Raw genomic sequence first — 15,853 nt, 5'->3', positions numbered from 1 at the left:
GGGCTTTTGTTGTAAAATACTGATTTAAAAAGTGCATTTAAGTTACCCCGCAACTGGAGACGTGTTTGTTCAATTCCCCCCGCTGCACTGATCATTATTTGTCTGAGAAGCACGTGACATCACTTTCCTCTCCCAACAATTGACTTCCTCTTACTCCCTACTTTCTACATTGGGAGTCAATATACACAAAGTCACTTAGGTGAAAAGACACTACTTTGGTAATGCTACAGTGTTTCATGTTAAAAATCTGCACACTCACCTCATAGATTATCAGAGTTCCGCCAAATGACAAGTATATTAATTGTGGTGTACATTAATCACACTATTTACTCCTCTTTTTCACTTGCTCGTACAAAGCAGTGTTACACCATCCTTTGCCTTAGCGTTGTCTCTGAAAAAAACAAAAATAACAAAATTAAGACTATTTACATGAATAACAAACAAGTGGACCGGGTGCGTGCGTTACAAAAAACACAAACCTACATTGACTAATCAAGGCGGTGAGTTTTTGGAAATCGAAAACGACTTGGCAAGCTACGTCGCCGTTGGCAAGTATTACGGGTAAAAAAAAAAACGTGTGATTAAAAAGGACTATGTAGGGGTAGGTAGTTTCAAAGAATAAAATGGTGGGTTTTGCTTCGTTTATATTAGTCACGTCATATCGCAAGGAAGCCGTTTCAGGAACACTCAGTTTTCAACAACGATTACATTTGAATTGTTAGACGGCGTACATCGAAACAGGAAGCGGGAGGTACAAAAATAAATTACACTGCTAAACCATACCTTTGACTTATATTTTGAAATGCAAAGCCGGAAGCGAGTTTTCTTTTTCGGAGCACTTGACAAATCTCTACCCATGCGCTTGTTCACCCTGCCTGCGGGTGAATCACCTGTCAGTGTCTTCCTCACTTACACAAGCATCTCCAGTTGTTATCTTTTAGCGGAGAAAGTGACCAGAAAGTATTCTTTTCTTTCGAATATTCTGCGATAAACTCAGAGCTGTCGAGACGGACTAACAGTGATATAAGGAACGGGCGGTGTGGAGAGCTTTTACGCGTTTGATTTTTTTATTTTTATTTTTTTTTTACAAATGCAGAAAATGTGCGGAGTATTCGAATAACTGTCATCTTCGCGATGGGGTACGGGTTGGTGGTTCTCTCTGCCGGCTGTTCGGGTTTGCTCAGCTTTTGCTTCCTCGCCGTTTCAATCGGAACTGATTATTGGTACATTATCGATGTGAATAAGCCTAACTACACTGACTCCGCGGAGCTGAGTTCCTACTCTGGACTGTGGAGAATTAATGAAGGTACGTGCACTTACTGATTGCTGCAATAAAGCATGGCAGGAAAAAAAAAAACACCCTTTTTAAAAGTTTTTAAAAATATCAGTTTTTGTATTGGGGTTGCTTTAATGTAAATCCTTGATTTGGTTTTGATTGGAACGAAGACAGTTGAATTGTGATCAGTACTTGGATGCAAGACCAAAGCCCCTGTGAGGGAAAGATGGCCAGACTCAGACAAATACAGAATGTTGGAGTCAGGCGGGGCATCTACCATAAAAACCCTATGTCAATCCCCCCACCCCAAAAAACTCTTATATGTGTAGGATGGGGGAAGTGTACATAAGTGGCTTTTCAAATATTGTTTTTGATAGAAATAAGGCGCAGCTAAAGACGAAAACAAAGAATGGAAAATAACTAATCTCGCCTGACAGGTCCTTCTCAATTGTGCGGACGCCACAGGAATCCTAGTAAGAAATTGCCAACACAACTGCAAAAATGAAATGGGCTGCAAAAACTCCATTGTGGTTGAGGGCGTAGCCAGAAAACGTGTCAAGTGCCAACTGCGACCCGAGTGAGGACAAGCGGTTTAGAAAGTGAATGAGTGAATATCATGACGACAACCTTGAATGCAGGCTTCTTTCTTTTTTTTTTTAATGGACATCACTTTGTACGGCGCTTTTCATCCTTCAATGAATTCTAAGCACCCCGAAGAAGCAGACACACTGTCGTGATAACGCAAGCCCATTCACACACTGATTACACAGCATCAGGAAAAATCAGGCGGTGAGTGTCTTGCTCCAGGATGCGGTCTATCGACGTGATGATCTGCGTCTCCATCTCACAACCTTCAAGTTAAGAGACAGCCATTTTATCATCCAAGCCAAGCCTTTGAAGGAACCATACTTTTTTTTTTCTCCACAAATTAGGAGAATCGGACCAATTTTTTTTTTTTCTCCACAAATTAGGAGAATCGGACCGAGAAATATAAGCGATGTTACATAATGACACTTGTCAATGAGTGCAGCAAACACCAACTTTACTGAACATTCACACTGCAGCTCTGCTTACCTTTTAAGTCTGACACGATAGAGCTTCCATGTGGGCAGTCACTTGAAAGTGGCATCTCTTCACCAAGTCTAGCTGCTAAGTCATGAGCGGAGAAATCCAGCGTCGGGGGCGGTATCATGTGAATTCGAAGTTAGGTCACAGTCCGGTAAAATTCGTAATCTCTCACTTGTGAATGCATGAAAAAAAATAGCCATAGAGCAAAATATGTATTTAATATTTATTTATTGGTTGTTCAATTTCATACAATCACACCCAATCAATGGGTGGCTCGAGACTCCAAGCATTTGCACACAAGCCATTAAAAAGTCAATTATTCACCATCGTAGGTCGATATCCATTCATCTTGTTAAAATATGCGATGCAATAATGTTTGGGATCTCGGGCTTTTCGGACAAAATTTCAGGAGAACACTTTGTCACCGTTCACCTTGAAAGCTTTTTCACACGGCAGTTGAAGTTCACGAACAAGGAGCTGAAATTCACAACAGGTGTTTGAGCCATGAATCGACGTCATCAAGGTCGCCTTAAACGTTCAAAAATCAGTTTTGTTTTTTTCTCCCCTGGGCAATGTGAGTTCTTCGAGATGATAGCAATTGGAGCCATTGAAGCAATATCATTTGCTGTGTTGGGCTATCACAATCACTGATGCGATAAATGCATTCTCCTTGGAACATTTTCAGGGTCGAACAAGAGTTCGGTCATCCCTTCCTTTACGGCCAACATGTCCGCCCTGTCTGATGTGGAGAGGCACCTTCTCAGTGAGTGCTCATGTTTCTTTTTTGGCTCGTTCGTTTGTTTTTAAATTTTTTGTTTTGTTGGCAAGCAGACAAAATGGGGGGGGGGGGGAATGGAGAAATACAAAATGCTGTCACTAAAAACATCAAAGGGTTTCTGCGAGAGGCAGTCACCCTGTAATGACTGGGTGCACAGCAATTTCAAAGAAGTGCAAACTATTTAATATGAGGATGAAAATGGAATATACAGTGTTAAAAATGTTTCAATTGATCAAGTATCTTGTTGTGGACATTTAAAAAAAGTATAATTTAAGCACTTAATCCACACACTATAGTTTGCAGAGCCAATTGAATCAAATTATGTAAAGGAAAGGAAACATATCATCATCCTCCGAACTGAATGGTCATTTTTTGTTTTCTCACGAAAAACTGAACCCTATACTTATTATATTTATGAACAAGTACATTTCTGGTGTAGACGTGAATGATATGTTTTTGCGAAAGATGTAGCTGATTTTAGCAGAGGTGGCCAACATCCTGAGGGATATTTTTTATTTATGATTTTAAGATCCAAGAGACTGCATTTTTTTTTTGCCACTCCTAATAACACCTCCTTATTTGTTTTTCTGCTGTATTTTCATGGTGACTGAGTAAATATGATGAGAACGCCAGAGGCACCAAATAATGATATTGACCCATCCAACCTCAATTTACCGTACTGCGCTACTTAGCTCCCCCTGCTGGAAGTGGTCAGTCACTGCCGACATTTGGCCTTGACGCAAGTAAACTGTAATGACAAAAAATCATTTCAGATGTGAGCACCTTTATTCCCCTCCTCATCAATCACAGTAACGCACAACTACTTTTGTGGAAACCAGCACAAAACTAGTGACTTTTAACCGAAATGCAACAAACGACATTCAAAGCAGAGCTCTCGCCCTCACACTCCCATCAGAGGTAATTATACGAAAGAGTGGGTGACTGGACCATTGAAATCACATTTTCTGCTTCGAGCGTTCATATTGTGTCTATTATTAGCACAAAAAACAGCCCGATGATTCAGATTGCACACCGAGAGCAAATTGGACTCCCATGCTGTTTGCGTGATTGTCTGTGTTTTCAGAGCTCCACAAGGCGGTGGTCATCATATTGCCACTGGGCTTGGTGCTGCTGGTGTTTGGTTGGATTTTCGGGCTCGTCAGTTCGTTGGCCTGCAGCCCGAAGCTATTGACCGGAACCGCATTCTACTTTCTCATCTGCAGTACGTCCACACGCCAGATTCGTTTTTCTTCTCTTCTGAGCCAGCGTTAGCACTGTAATGCGTGGGCTGAGGCGAATGCTTCTACACATGAAGAACCTTCACAATCCACCGTCAGCGCTGCACTACGGCGTCAATTTTTTTTTTTTATTTCTCCTTGAGGCGGTTGCAAGAGTCTCGTTTCAGCCCTGTCAATACCCCCCCCCCCCCGCTAATGTCTGTACGTTCTACTGGCAGAGTGAATGTGAACAGGTGGCGTATATTCAGGCTGACTGAGGCATTGAGTCACTAAATCACTTTTACAACAGCGCGATCTGTGTTTGCAAACACTAAAGACGGCAACTGGACTTGAGTTATTGCACGCCGGTTTCATTTGAATACATCCAAGTTTATTTCGGTTGACATGATAATCTAAACCTCCATCGGTGTGTTTAGGTTTTTTTTTTTTGTTTGTTTGTTTGTTTTTTTCTAGAGCGCTTGCCCTCATTTGGATTGCAGGTGAGCTGGCGTTTATCTCAGCTGACTTGAAGTGGTTGCCGTGCAATAGCAGAGCAAATACACATAGCAGCAATTCACACTCTCATTCACACCGATAATCGGGTTATATTCCTGGATTGAGCAAACATAGGTTTTATATATATATATATATATATATATATATATATATATATATAGAGAGAGAGAGAGAGAGAGAGAGAGAGAGAGAGAGAGAGAGAGAGAGAGAGAGAGAGAGACTCCACATCACCAAGATTTTATTTCTTTTTTTAAATCGTCTTGACCAATTTGAGTTAATCACTAAAAGTCATCACCCGGCCCTGCTCAGACTTTTCAAAATAAATATCTTTGATGAAAGGATTGGCTCTTGCTGGGGGCCCCTATGGCTCGACTGGAGGAAAACCAAAATCGGAATAACAAAACACGGTAACGAGGACTGCCGTGCTGCTAAATGGTCATATAATAATGAGTTTCCCTCAGCAATCGACCATTTTTTTTCTTTCTTTCTTCTGGCAAGGCTTCATGCAGCGGCGGAGTACGATGGTATAGAGACTGTTCAGAAAGGAACTCAAGAGAAATGGCTGTTGGGAGGGAGAGCGGGAATGGCTGCATGTAGATGCACAACAAATCAGTAATACAGAGAAGCTTCCTCACTTGGCCATCTTCCAGCACACAATCACTTCATTTCATACAAAGCACCCATTTGCCCGTGCTCTGCACATCTCGAACAGCGTGCACCAAAAAGACTGCAAGCCTTTTAACCCTTTCATGCACCACGAATGATAACTCGGAACCTTGATAACATGTCCCCGAAGGGGTTAAAATCTGGTAAGGATCGCTTGATTGGGTTTACTAATATAGTCATGAAAAACCTGATATCTATTGTGTCCGTTGCCGTCGGAATCTGTTTTTTATCCGGGGTTCAAAAGTCTTTGAAAGTATTGCTGAGTCATTGTAGCGTTTGTCACCAAGACCGTTTTGTTTTGCAAGTTGAGGCAGCCTTGAGTCTCGTACTTGGTGAAAATTAGTTTGGCTCATAGATGTCAGTAGCCAACGGGATGAAGAAATTGTATGAAACTATTTTGAAAGGGAATTGAAAAAAAAGAAAAAATAATCTTAAACTGAGGCATCTGCATTAGAATCTGGCCGCAATCAAATTTTGCTTTCTGTCTCCTTCAGAGAGGCCATAATCATCGCTTTCCTTGATTTTTTTTAATTTAATCAAGAAACACGCGCTTCATCAGAATGATTTGCCTACAACTCCACTGCACATGAAATAGCCCCCTCATGGCAAATTCAAAAGAATAGTTTTAACTCTGCATTCAAGCCAACCTTGATTTGTCATGCAAGACAATTGAGCCATCAAAAGAGGTCAGAGACAATATTACGCTGATAAATGACAGACTTAATGGAAAAGCTAATCACTCATACAATGAATGCGGCGCTTTTTGTTTTGCATTAGTCTGCAATTGAGGACAGACGGCTTAATATGTTTTTTGTCTTGTTTTGTTTTTCAAGAAAGGGTAATTGAAGGCTAATTGCTATTCGGTAAACTGTGAATAATCAATGCAAAAAGGGAAAAAAAAAAGGTTTATTTTGTTGATATTCATCCAACTGGATTCCAACCGTTTACTGTGATGGAGGATTCGTCATGAATGCTGTTCAAGGCGTGGACAAATCACCCCGGCTTGTCTCTGACATTTAAAACCCACTGTAATGATTCACAGATCCCTCTAGATGGCGCTTTGGATTTTAGATCAGCGCAGCTTTTACATAGCAGGAAAGGATTCGGGGTTGAATATTGTCTTATCACGCCAATTAGTAGGGTGGAAACATGCGAAGAGGTGATTTTTCGCAGTAAAAAAAAAAATGTGTGAAGTGCAAATTGGCAGGGGTTCATTGTACTGAATGCAGTATACAGTTGAGTCCCATCTTGTCATTTTTCATCTGTCCAGGTCTCTTCACCGTGACTGGGGTAAGCCTCTACATCGAATACTCCAACAAGGCCATGGAGGAGTTCCAGCGCGTCGTGGCCCCAAAAGAGCTCGCTTATGTGAAGGTGTCATTCGGTTGGTCCTTCATCATGACTTGGATCTCCTTCGCTTTGGAGCTGGCCGCCGGCCTGCTTCTGCTGCTGGCTGCTAAGATCATTCAAATGAGAGGACGCTACGACTGTGGCATCGCCGTCACTTTGTGAATGTCAAAAGTCTTGCAGTTGACCTTTTGTTAAGTCACAACCCCCTAAAAAAAAGGCAGACCGACTCATCACAGCAGAGCACACATGAGAGGTCCTGAACTTCTCGCCATAGCATCCTATTGAACACAATCCATTCATCCTTCTCAAGGTGGAGCCTAATCCAGCTGACCCCAGACTGGTTGCCAGCCAATCAAACAAGTTGTGCCTCTCCCTAAGAATGCACACAATCCCGACCTCAGAACTGTAAGGCAGATCACCCACTAGTCCACCGCACTGTGTAGAACACTATTTTGACCACATTTTTATTTATTTGAACCTTTTTTTTTTTTTAATGGTTCAGCTTCCAAAACCCCAGACTAACCCAGACAAATTGCGAGCTGCTGATAAAGCCCTGCGCACCCTTCTGCCTGCTGTTTCAGTCTAAAATGTCATTTTTTTTCCCCACCCCCAAAATTTGATAATGCTCCTCCAGGCAGTGCAGACAATGTCAGTTTCCAGAGCTTGATGCTAGCAACGGTTACCAAGGCGGAATGGGTCTTAGCGAAAGGTCAATAACTGTAAGAAAAAAAAAAAGTGCTACAAAAGCCCACCTCATTCTATGTGACTATGGTGCATAAAGTTAAATTCTATTTGTCCTTTTAATGTATTTGTTTTTTACATTTAATCATACATACATATATATATATATATATATATATATATATACAGTATATCACTGTACAATCAGTTCAGCTCTACCATATTGATCATCACACCAATCCATTTGTACAAGTTAATTATATCAGCAGGCAAAAACATGAAAGGTAACAGTAGTAACTAAACAAATGAGATTTGATGAAGCATTGTTGCGCTTCAGTCAAAATGTCACTGGAGACAAGTCGTGTTATGAGTTTGTGTCATCTACAGTACTAATCGGGTCGCAACGTAAACAGGTGGAACTCAGTGCACCATGGGAAATCACCGCGTGAATCGAGGTCTAATCAAGCCCGAGTCAGCCTGAACGATAAGATGTGGAAAGCTGCAGGATTGAAAGTGCAAGATTGGTTACTATTAATGCTCTAAAATGATCATTACTTAGAGGCAATAATTATGGGCTGAGGACGGACCCTTGTGGAATATCACGGTTTATTTCTCATTCAGCATTGAATGCTGTTTTGGCTGGTAAAAAATAAATAATAATAATAATAATATTAATAATAATAATAAATCTGGACTTACCAAACATCAGTGCAAATAACATGTTTTTGGCAGCTTTCTGGTGTGTTTCACGGTAAATACAGAAACTTCTGTTCACTTTGCATTTATGTTGTGATAATGTTGTGACTTAACATAGTTATTGAAATAGATTGTTACATGTTTACTCTCAGTCTTTCAGATTGGTTAAAGTTATTTATTTGTTTGTTTGTTTGTTTGTTTGTTTGTTTGCTTGCAAAATGTGTTTTCATTTCCTGTAAAGCTACAAAACTAAAGAAACAACATCAGGGAAGGCTTCGAATCCAAAGCCTTTTCTTTCACCGTTCTGGGCCACATATCACAGCTACAAAGGTGAATAGAGCCATAAACGTAGAAGAAGAAAATCATGATCAAAATATTTACAAGTAACTCACGTTTCTTGGTGTTTAATGTCAAGTACAATAACTTATTTGAAGTGTAACATGAGAAAATTACGGGTCAAGTGGACATTGATGTTGTGTGCAGTCGGTGATAAATAAAATCTAACATCAAACTAAATTATTTTTCTTGTTTGTTTGTTTTTTTCCCGGAGATGAAAATATGAACAGGCACCTGTGGAATACTACTGACTGATCTTTTGTTATTTTTTTTTATTTATATATTCTTATAATCCTTACAGATTATTTGATTTGGAAACAAAAATGTACTGGAAGTAGTCGCTGATGGTGGAGTGGGACACTCACCTGACTTTTGTGCAGGCTTTTTTTTTCCGGGGGGGGGCTGTTTGTCCCTCTGTGTGCCCTGTGACTGATTGACGGCCAGTTCAGGGTGTAGTCTGCCTTCTGCCCGAAGTCAGCTGGAATAGGCTCCAGCTACTCCCTGCGATCCTGTTCAGGATAAGCGGTGTTGAAAATGGATGGATGTACTGGAGGTGCGAGAATGTGTAGAAAGAAAATGACTTGACAGTGATCCCGACCTTTTTCTGCATCATCTTAAGACACTTACCGAGGCGCCTCGCTGACTGTCGAATCGAGCTGGCGAGCAGCTGCTGGGCAACACTTTCGACTGCATCTAAGGGCATGACAGAAAGCACCAACAGGGGAGTTTGTGAGCGAACAGTTGTTAGTTCAGTTCAGAAAAACATCAGTTGGGAGTTTGCAATGATGAATTAGTGGAGCTTCTTAAAGAAAGCGAAAAAAAGCTTCCAATGATGATGGTCCACACTTTGGCCCTTATGGAACGTCACTTGTGATTTTTCATTCCTCCAAATGTGAGAATTTATTTCCACATGGGTGACGGAGATGAAACGAGTTATTCAATGATGTCAGGTGCAATGATGAAGGATCAGTGACCTCAATCAGTGCTCTCATCAGCTTTGAAGACTGAGGCTGAAGACCAGATATGCTTAATATAAATATACATTATGCATAAGCTGTGTGCTCACTCTTCTATTTATGGGGTATGTGGGGGCACGCGACTCTCTCTGAATAGTCTTCCGGCTCCGACATTGAGAATAGCGGCACAATCTTCAACACAATGGAGGAGAGAGGATAAAGAGCACTTTGTGACTCGCCTCCATCTTTGTCACCATCACTCCACCGGCCAATAAGTCTCCTTCACCCGCCTTCCGGGCGTTTATATCTACAGACTTATTGTCTGTAGAAATAAACTAGCGTTTTCGTTGAAGCACAGCTCCACTTGATCTCCACAGTTCAGCTTCCGCCACATCCCAAAACCAATTACCAAGCGATATTACTCTGGCTAAATGAAGCGAGCAAATAGTGCAGGGCACAAGGAGAAGCGACCTCCATTTCTGCTGGTACCTGCACATGTGACATCCCAATGCAGCAATGCAGCAACACATCATAGACTACGGCCACTTATTTGATGACAGACACCCCTTGGCGATCGATTGCCTTAATACTCTTGGTTACCATATTCTCGTATATATAGTCTGGCAAGTACATTAAAATATATGTGAAGTAAAACTCCAGTCCATCAATCTATTTTCTAATTTTGAGTGTGAAATTGGGTACATCCTGTCCTGGTGCTCAATCAATCGCAGGCAGCGGTGACTGATGTCTTAATCCATCCTCGATCACATCCTTAGTCGGGAGTAAGTAAGGAGGAAGAGCAAAATATAGCATTAGTGTCATTGTCTCGATCTGTCTTTGGGCAGATGATTAATTGTGCTCCTCATCTGATCAGGTTTGCGCTCTTTCATGTCGAGCTTGTGCTGATTTTTTCCAGGAAAGCTGTTTGAAGTCACCAAAACAAAACAGTGCAAAACAGTGATGTCGGTCGGATGTACCCTAAATCAAATTGAATTCAAGTCCGCCGAAACCTCAGTGAAGCTCAGACTCGCACCCAAATCTTCATTCATCATTCTTGTTTACATCAGCGAATGATGTTCAAATCGATTTGCGTCTTGCTTTTTTGGGGTGCGGGGGGGTTGGTGCAGTAAATACATCCGCGTCTTGTCAATTCAGCTTCGGCACTAAGCTAGCTGGGGAGTTCGCCTCCCTTTGACGCTGACAAGCACACGTTTATTGCTGTGATGCTATGAGATGCCAAGTAATGGCAGAGGACTTGATACGCTGCCAAGATGGACTTCAACGAGTGTACTGCGGAACAGTTTGTTTCATGCTAACTATTGCCACACGTTTTTCGGATCTCTGGAACGACCCGCCACTTGCCTTCATGCGACACATGCGCACTCCCCGCACGTGTTCGTACATCAGTACGTAAGGCACACTCCGTGTCAGCCCGTGGAACAATGCGACAATATGAAATGACACATTTAGATTTGGCGTTCACTTTTTAAGGCCCATTCGTCTCTCAGCTTGAGTCACCACCGATTCGTGCACAGCCCCACATCTCACAATTTATTCTAACAAGCAGCGGAAGGCACATATTAAATAAGCTAACGATGATTACTTCAACGTAGATGTGGAGATGTGGAAGCCAGTTCGGTTTAGCAGTACAGTGGACACGTTGCACTATTGTTTTATTGTCTTTTTGTGAGTGTAAAATAATGCCAAACTTTTGGACATTTCGGACATCTTTCACACGCTATTTCTTCCTAATTCGCGCTAACTGCTTCGGGAGTCTGCAGTAACTGCGATATAAAATTAGATATGTATGAAAAGATTGGACACAAGAATTATTTTTTTTAACTTTTGTTAACATTCGTTGATGTCTGCATTTCATTGTGGTTTCCCTTGATTTATTTTCACATTTCAAGGACATCCTGCTGCTGGATCGGAGGTAGCACTCAGCATGACGACCCACGTTTCTAATGACAAAAGAGTGGTTAATAGGATTTGTTGTTAGGCAACAACATAGGAACACAGCACTCAGGTAAGGAGGCACCCCTGCGGTAAAACAAGAAAGCACTGCCAGTTTGCCGTCGTCTCAGGTGTTAAAAAGAGTTGTCAGGGGGCTCATTTTTACAACAGAGGACACCGTCATGAATTCCAATTAAGTCAAACAGCTAAAAGTCTCCACAGAGACCTCCCTCGTAAAACAGCGCAGCAGCTCTCATGACAATATTTCGAATGAAAACTGAAGTAGAGTCACTCCGGAAACAACAACTGTATTTTAACCGTCACACCTGATGACGTTTTCCTGGGAAAGCGTGGAGAAACCGCATGGCCGTGGCCCATAAACAAGCCAAATTAACAATTAAACAACGGCGGTAAAGATTAATCGCCTGGTTTGTTTTTGATGGACGGGAGATTACACAGACCTTATCGCAAAGTCATTACCCAAAGCCTGCCGGCCCTGGTGATTAATCATCCTGTTGGCCGCGCTAGGACAATCAAATTGATCGTCTGGCTCTGGACGGGCATCCCATAATCCACTAGGTGTCAGCGTCCCATCATCTTCTCATCACGCTGCGCTCGCTTGTGTTTATTTATAGGGTGTCTGATAAAGGATGGATTTGACCAGCCGAAGACTTTTTGACTTGCTATTCATCTTTGCATCCTGCGTGTCTGTACATTCACGGTGACATTGAGCTCATCTACTTTGAGGTCACTTCATCGAACAGGAGCCGCGGCTTTCTTTTGGCTACCATTCATGTACACGGATGTCCTGCTATTGATTGTAAAAGGGGTCCATGACATGTGCCAGGTACTCTTTCTGGAATGTAGGTCAAAGGTTATGTTTGGATACACAGCGGTTATCATCGCTTCAGTTCCAGTGTGGGAACGTTGCAACAAAACCACATCGACAAAAAGTAACGACACTGCGCTCTGTCGGAGACATTATTTTTTTTACCATCTCAAAAAAATATTTCTGTGTTGCTCTCCAAGGGCCACCATCACGACCGACATTGAAATACCGTGGCGTTGGATGCCAGGTGTTCATCGAAACCGAGACAGGGTCATTACTCCTAAGTAGATTTAATATTCTTGCGCACGTTGAATATTAACACTGCATCTTAAATAGTAGTGGTTAAATAATGGTTTAATTAAACTTGAATTAAAATTGCATCGAAAATATTTGAAAACAAATAATTCAAAAATATCAAGTGATTAAAAGTTAAATCCAACTCAGGTATGAGATACACATAAAGGGAATGGATAAATACATTTTTAAAAAGCCATGGTAACATTATGAAGAGTTTGGAAATTAACACTGCTATTCACTGTGGGGAAATAAAAATCGGTACTTTTATAATGATTCAATAGAAAACAAATTGTAGTAGTGAAATTAAAAACTGGACCTTCACCAATGTGAAAATAAACGCAAATGCAACTGTGAACACGTGCCGGTCTTGGCAAGCACACATACACGCTTACTGGGAAATACTCTTATTTTAAATTTAATTTGACTCACTAGATCTGCAGCGCAAAAAAATCTGAAAAACATCTTTTTTTTTCTTCAGCTCAGACAAGAATAGTCAACAAACAACGGTGCCATGTTTCCACGCGCCGTGGTGTAACATCCCCCATGTCACGCCGCGCCATCAGTGTGACTCCTGCTGTCAAAACAAACAGTGCAGAAGCATGCTCACTATGTGCAGTCTTAATCCGCAATCCAACACCGCCCGCCGCCAACCCACAGGACAAGTTCGAACTGGCACGACTTGAGAAGCAAAATTAAAGTCAAGACGGGAAGAGCCCGAAAACAACCCCCGTCCCCGCCCCGCCCCCGTGCTGCCTGATCATGCTGCACCACAAAACTTCAGCATTTTCTCCCTCACAAAAAAAAAAAAAAAAAGGGGCATGCGGAGTAGTGCCCCACCAGAACCAGCAGATGGCACTGTGGGTAAAAACAGCGGTGATGAATGTGCTTAGCAAATGTAGTACTTTACGGAGGATGTGATAAAGCGATTCAAACAATGGGTGGATGGATATCAGGGAAAATCGACTTTTTTTTTGTATTGTGGCGTAAATAGTAGTTGTTACCCAGCCTTACACGATTGTTAATTCCAGGCAATGCGGTGACGAAGTTAACTCGGTGAGGTAGTCGTTTTGAGACGAAAAAGTCACCATCACTCATCGACTGACTCACAGGGTGAAATGAGCTCAGCTCCACTCACAGTAACACACTTGAGCTCACATGGTTAAGTTAATGATCAACCATGTGACTGTCAGAGGATCTTTAGGTCAACCGCCCGCTTTTGTTTATACTGTCTGGTTATTTGGAAAGAGGAAATCATTGTATAAGGCTTACGATTCCACATTAGTGGCCTTGGCAGGTGGCCACGGTTCCCGTGAAATTCATTCAAAAAAAAGAACGGAAAAAAAAAAAGAACTCCACCATGATCAAGCAGAAGATAACGGAAATCACAAAAATTAGGTCAGGGACTTTTTTTTTGCCTTCTTCTGAGTAAAGAAAATGAAGTAAAGGTTATTGGTTAAAATGTTTGATCGTTTCTGGATAATTTGGGGCTGCTGAGTCCAAAAATGACATCATCAGTTTCTTCGAATTGGATCTAATATTTGATATGTTGATATTTCCGACGCTGACTTGAGATCACCCCGTTTTTATATTTTGTTGACGACCTCATTTTTTTTTTTTCAGAATTTTGGCTTGATTTGCACACGGAACGTGATTTGCATATCGAGGCTCTCGGCGATAACGATCGTTGTCTTTCAGGACATTGCATCAAAAATCAACGAATAATGGATGGACATGCTTGAAAAGACAGATACAGCCTCATCAAAGTTGTAGCGTAAAAGAGAATAATCGGCGTCCTGTTTTTCCCTCGCATTGACGTGCTTAAAGCTGCAGTAAGACAACACAGCATGAGAGTTTTCGGGCTGGTCCGTCGACATCTCACGAACAACCGAAGCACTCCTATTAGTGGAAAAACACCTGCTGGATCTTCCTTATCCGTACCTTTTTCCTGAATTGGGCGGAGCGGGTGCTTAGCTAACAGGAATGAGCAGGAATGCGGTCAATGGACGAAAGAATCCACTCTGAGGGTCTTTTGGGTGAGGCATTCGCATTTTAACATGGATAAACGCTCCCAAAAGTTGATTTTGCATGATACAGGTGGATGTGGAGGATATGGGATTAAATGCTCAAACAGCTGTCATGAGTATTGACAGTCATGGCGGTAGAAGTACGATACAGGATTAATAACGGTTGGAGTCTTTTTGGTCATCGTCGAAGTCGTCGCAGTAGTGGTTTCTCGCTTTCTTTCTTCGTCTATCCATCTATCTAGTCAGGCTGCGACCTGAAGCTAATGCCAAAGCCACATGCCTGCGCTAGCACACCCTTTGAAGCTGACAAATGGCGACAGCCCCTGACATGCGATAGCGCAAGAACACAAAATGCAAACGACGTCCGTGTGAACGCGAGACACAAAAAGGCGCGAGTGTGCGTGCGTGCAGATTAAAAAATGGAAGTGTCGCCCCTGCCGACATGCGATCCACTCGCGCTCGGCTGACGATGACCTCACACCGGAGGAGCTTGGGTTTCTCACATCGGACGCTAGGACAAATGGCATCCGTCCCTGTTCATTGAGCTCCACTTCTTGGCCCGTTTGGGGACAATTATTCAACCGTGTAGGGGAAAAGAAAAGATGCTCTATCGGATGTCTGTAATTCAATCGCGCGTGGCTGCATCTGCCCTGCCAAAAAAATTTGATGAGGCTTTTTGGGCGCAGTGTCGCGCGGACTTGGTGGACACAACAAGCAAAACGCAGACCGTCCAATCACAGGAACGGATCTATGTCTGTCTATTCATCCATCCATCCATCCATCCAACAATGTCTAATTCACAGCAAAAATTACAATAATACACTTTTGGAGACATCTGAAGTCTCTCACAAGAATAAAAACGAAATAAGATCATTCATGGTCGGGGATGTTGAAAGGTGGCTGAACGAGGCTTTATCCAGTTCACCGCGTGTTTGATGCCGTTAAGGTCCGAGTTAGCGCTCAGGCTCTTCCACGAACTTCCCCTGGAACCAAACAAGACTTTGCTGAAAGCACGCGGTAGAATTGTCCAAAAAGTCTTGGCCGGAGAAACGATTCGGATTCAGGGTGACCTCGTCGAATTGCCGATTGATGAGATGAATGCGTCTCGATACTTTTTGAGTGCGCCTTTCAGTTTCCTCATCGGGCAGTTGAATTCCGATAAAAGCGCTCTTCCGACTTGGCCATCTTTGTGAGAAGCCGCAGTGACCGT

General features: G+C 42.2%; 1 protein-coding gene and 1 long non-coding RNA gene across 3 annotated transcripts in view; one reads left to right on the top strand and one right to left on the bottom strand.

Annotated features, from left to right (window-relative positions):
* The first annotated feature begins 893 nt into the window (after nucleotides 1-893).
* On the top strand, nucleotides 894-8,087 carry LOC109519291 (transmembrane protein 235). Its single transcript, XM_019875717.1, has 4 exons — nucleotides 894-1,306; nucleotides 3,030-3,107; nucleotides 4,207-4,344; nucleotides 6,792-8,087. Exons 1-4 carry the CDS (start codon nucleotides 1,135-1,137, stop codon nucleotides 7,031-7,033), a joined length of 630 nt encoding a protein of 209 aa, XP_019731276.1. The 5' UTR covers nucleotides 894-1,134; the 3' UTR covers nucleotides 7,034-8,087.
* Nucleotides 8,088-9,051: 964 nt separating this feature from the next.
* The window catches only part of LOC109519372 (uncharacterized), a 37,442-nt gene continuing 30,640 nt past the window's right edge, over nucleotides 9,052-15,853 (bottom strand). The window contains exons 2-3 of one of the 2 annotated variants that reach the window (XR_002168939.1): nucleotides 9,183-9,277; nucleotides 9,052-9,093 (exon numbers count right to left, since the gene is read on the bottom strand). This is a non-coding gene — a long non-coding RNA (uncharacterized LOC109519372). The remainder of the gene's footprint in view (nucleotides 9,094-9,182; nucleotides 9,278-15,853) is intronic. The other variant, XR_002168940.1, reaches the window with a different exon arrangement.

This window comes from Hippocampus comes, unplaced genomic scaffold (genome assembly GCF_001891065.2).
Source record: "Hippocampus comes isolate QL1 unplaced genomic scaffold, H_comes_QL1_v1.1 scaffold93, whole genome shotgun sequence".
Classification (NCBI taxonomy): Eukaryota; Metazoa; Chordata; class Actinopteri; order Syngnathiformes; family Syngnathidae; genus Hippocampus; species Hippocampus comes.
This window is presented reverse-complemented; position numbering and strand designations above follow the sequence as displayed.